Below are 2,083 nucleotides of genomic sequence, written 5' to 3' on the forward strand. Positions count from 1 at the left end.
TTGGCCATCTGCTCTGTGCAGCACACATGTCACTGAGAGCACTCTAAAAGCCATCCTGTGTGAACTCTTCCCGGGCCGTGGGTTCACACACCCTTTGTGCCTTTACATGAGTGTGGGTGTGCACACCCCGTGCACTACTCCACAGCCGTGGGTGCATGCACCATGGGTGGTCCTACACAGCGTGCACCCCACACACTCCTCTGGGGCCGTGGGTGCTCCAACCCTCAGTGTTCCTCTACAACCACGGGTGCACCCCCTCCATACACTCCTCCACAGCTGCAAGACCATGCACCGTGCATGCTCTTCCACTGCTGTGGATGATCCTATACCATGTTCTCCTCCACACCTACATCTCCATACACCATGCATCCACATGACTGCAGACACAGCCAACCAATGCAGTCCTCCATGACTGTGGGTGCATAGTGTTCCTCCACGGCTGTCGGCGATCCCATCCTGAGCACTCCTCCACAGCTGTAAGTAATCCCACCCTGAACACTCCACAGCTGTAAGTGACAGCACCCTGATCACTCCTCTAGGTGATCCTATCTAAAGCAATTCTTGACAGCTGTAGGTGATCCCACCTTGAGCACTCTTCCACAGCTGTGCCAACTCCCGCATTGCCGGGGTGCTCCCACCCCAAGCATTCCTTGGTTGTGTGTACTCTTCCATGCCCATCTGTGCATACGCCCTGGGCAGTTCCACGCGAGCGTGGGCGCACGCACCGCGTGCTCCCATGCAACCAGAGGTACATCCACCCTACGCCCTCCTCCACGCCGCGGGCACACACCCCCATCCCAGGGCTATCCCTCTAACACCGTGGGTGCGCGCACCCTGCACCCACCGACACGCGGGGAGCGCGTACCCCTCCCGCGGGCATCCCGCATCCCTCATCATCCCCCTCCACCACCTGGGGCCGGCGGGGCAGGGCAGGGCGGAGCGAGGGCCGCCCGCCGCCCTTTAAGAGCCGCGGCGGGAGCGGCGCTGGCCCCACCCGCTCGGCCGCGGGGCCGGGCCGTCCCCCTCATTAATATGAAGGCGGCGGCCGCGGCGGCGAATGGGTAATGAAGCTGTCACTCCGGCACCTACTTGTTGGGTGTCCGCGGAGCCGAGGCGCACAGAGGGCGAGCGGAGCCCGCGGGAGGGGAGCGGCGGCGGTGGTGGAGCGCTCCGGGCGGCCCCGCCGGCAGCCCATGCCCTGCGCCCCCCGGCGCGCTGCGGGCGGCTCCCCCGCCGCCCATGCCGCGAGCGGCCGCCGGTCCGTGGCCGGTGGGCTCGGCGGGCTCCTCTGAGGCGGCGGCGCGGAGCGGCAGCGGCAGGAGAAGGAGGAGGAGGAGGAGGAGGCATGCGGGGCGCCGGCCGGCCGAGCCGGGCCCCCCGCGCCGCCGCGCTCGGCCTGGCGCTGCTCCTCGCCTCCTGCGTGCAGGTAGGGACGGGGCGCGGGGGGCTCCGCTCCGGCCGCGGGGCGTCCGCGGCTCCCTTCTGCCTTCTCCCCGCTCCGTTTCCACCTTGCTCGTTTCTTATTTATATATATAATATTATATCTATCCGTCTATCTGTCTGTCTCTCTGTTGAGCCCGCAGCCGGCGAAAGTTGTCGCGGGGAGCCGGGGACCCGCAAGCCCCGCGCTGCCGGCGCTGCACCCCCGGCCGCGGTAGTAACGAGGCTGTCTCTCCCCTTCGGCTTTTATTTTTAGGTGTCCCGCTCCACGGGCTATTTCGAGCTGCAGCTTAACTCGGTGCGGAATGTAAACGGCGAGTTGCTCAATGGGGAATGCTGCGATGGCATGAAAAGCCCCCAGAACCAGGACTGCTCCCGGGACGAGTGCGACACTTACGTGAAAGTCTGCCTCAAGGAATATCAGGCCAAGATCACGCCGGTCGGACCCTGCAACTACGGATTCGGATCTACCCCCGTTCTCGGTGGAAATATTTTCTATTTGAACAGCAACAAATACTCCCACCAAGGCAGAACCCCCGAGACGGGCAGGATTGTTATTCCCTTCCAGTTCGCGTGGCCGGTAGGTTGATGATCGCGCTGTCGCTATCACCCTTTTTTTTGTGTGTGGTTTCCCCCCCCCCCC

At 64.1% G+C, this 2,083-nt stretch overlaps 1 protein-coding gene across 1 annotated transcript in view; it reads left to right on the top strand.

Moving 5' to 3' along the window:
* The first annotated feature begins 1,057 nt into the window (after nucleotides 1–1,057).
* The window catches only part of JAG2 (jagged canonical Notch ligand 2), a 69,798-nt gene continuing 68,772 nt past the window's right edge, over nucleotides 1,058–2,083 (top strand). Inside the window, exons 1-2 of the mRNA XM_027638082.1 lie at nucleotides 1,058–1,426; nucleotides 1,697–2,020. Of these exons, the coding sequence (XP_027493883.1) occupies nucleotides 1,058–1,426; nucleotides 1,697–2,020 (693 nt within the window). The remainder of the gene's footprint in view (nucleotides 1,427–1,696; nucleotides 2,021–2,083) is intronic.

The sequence above is a fragment of the Corapipo altera genome, unplaced genomic scaffold, assembly GCF_003945725.1.
Source record: "Corapipo altera isolate COAL_440 unplaced genomic scaffold, ASM394572v1 23, whole genome shotgun sequence".
Lineage (NCBI taxonomy): Eukaryota > Metazoa > Chordata > Aves > Passeriformes > Pipridae > Corapipo > Corapipo altera.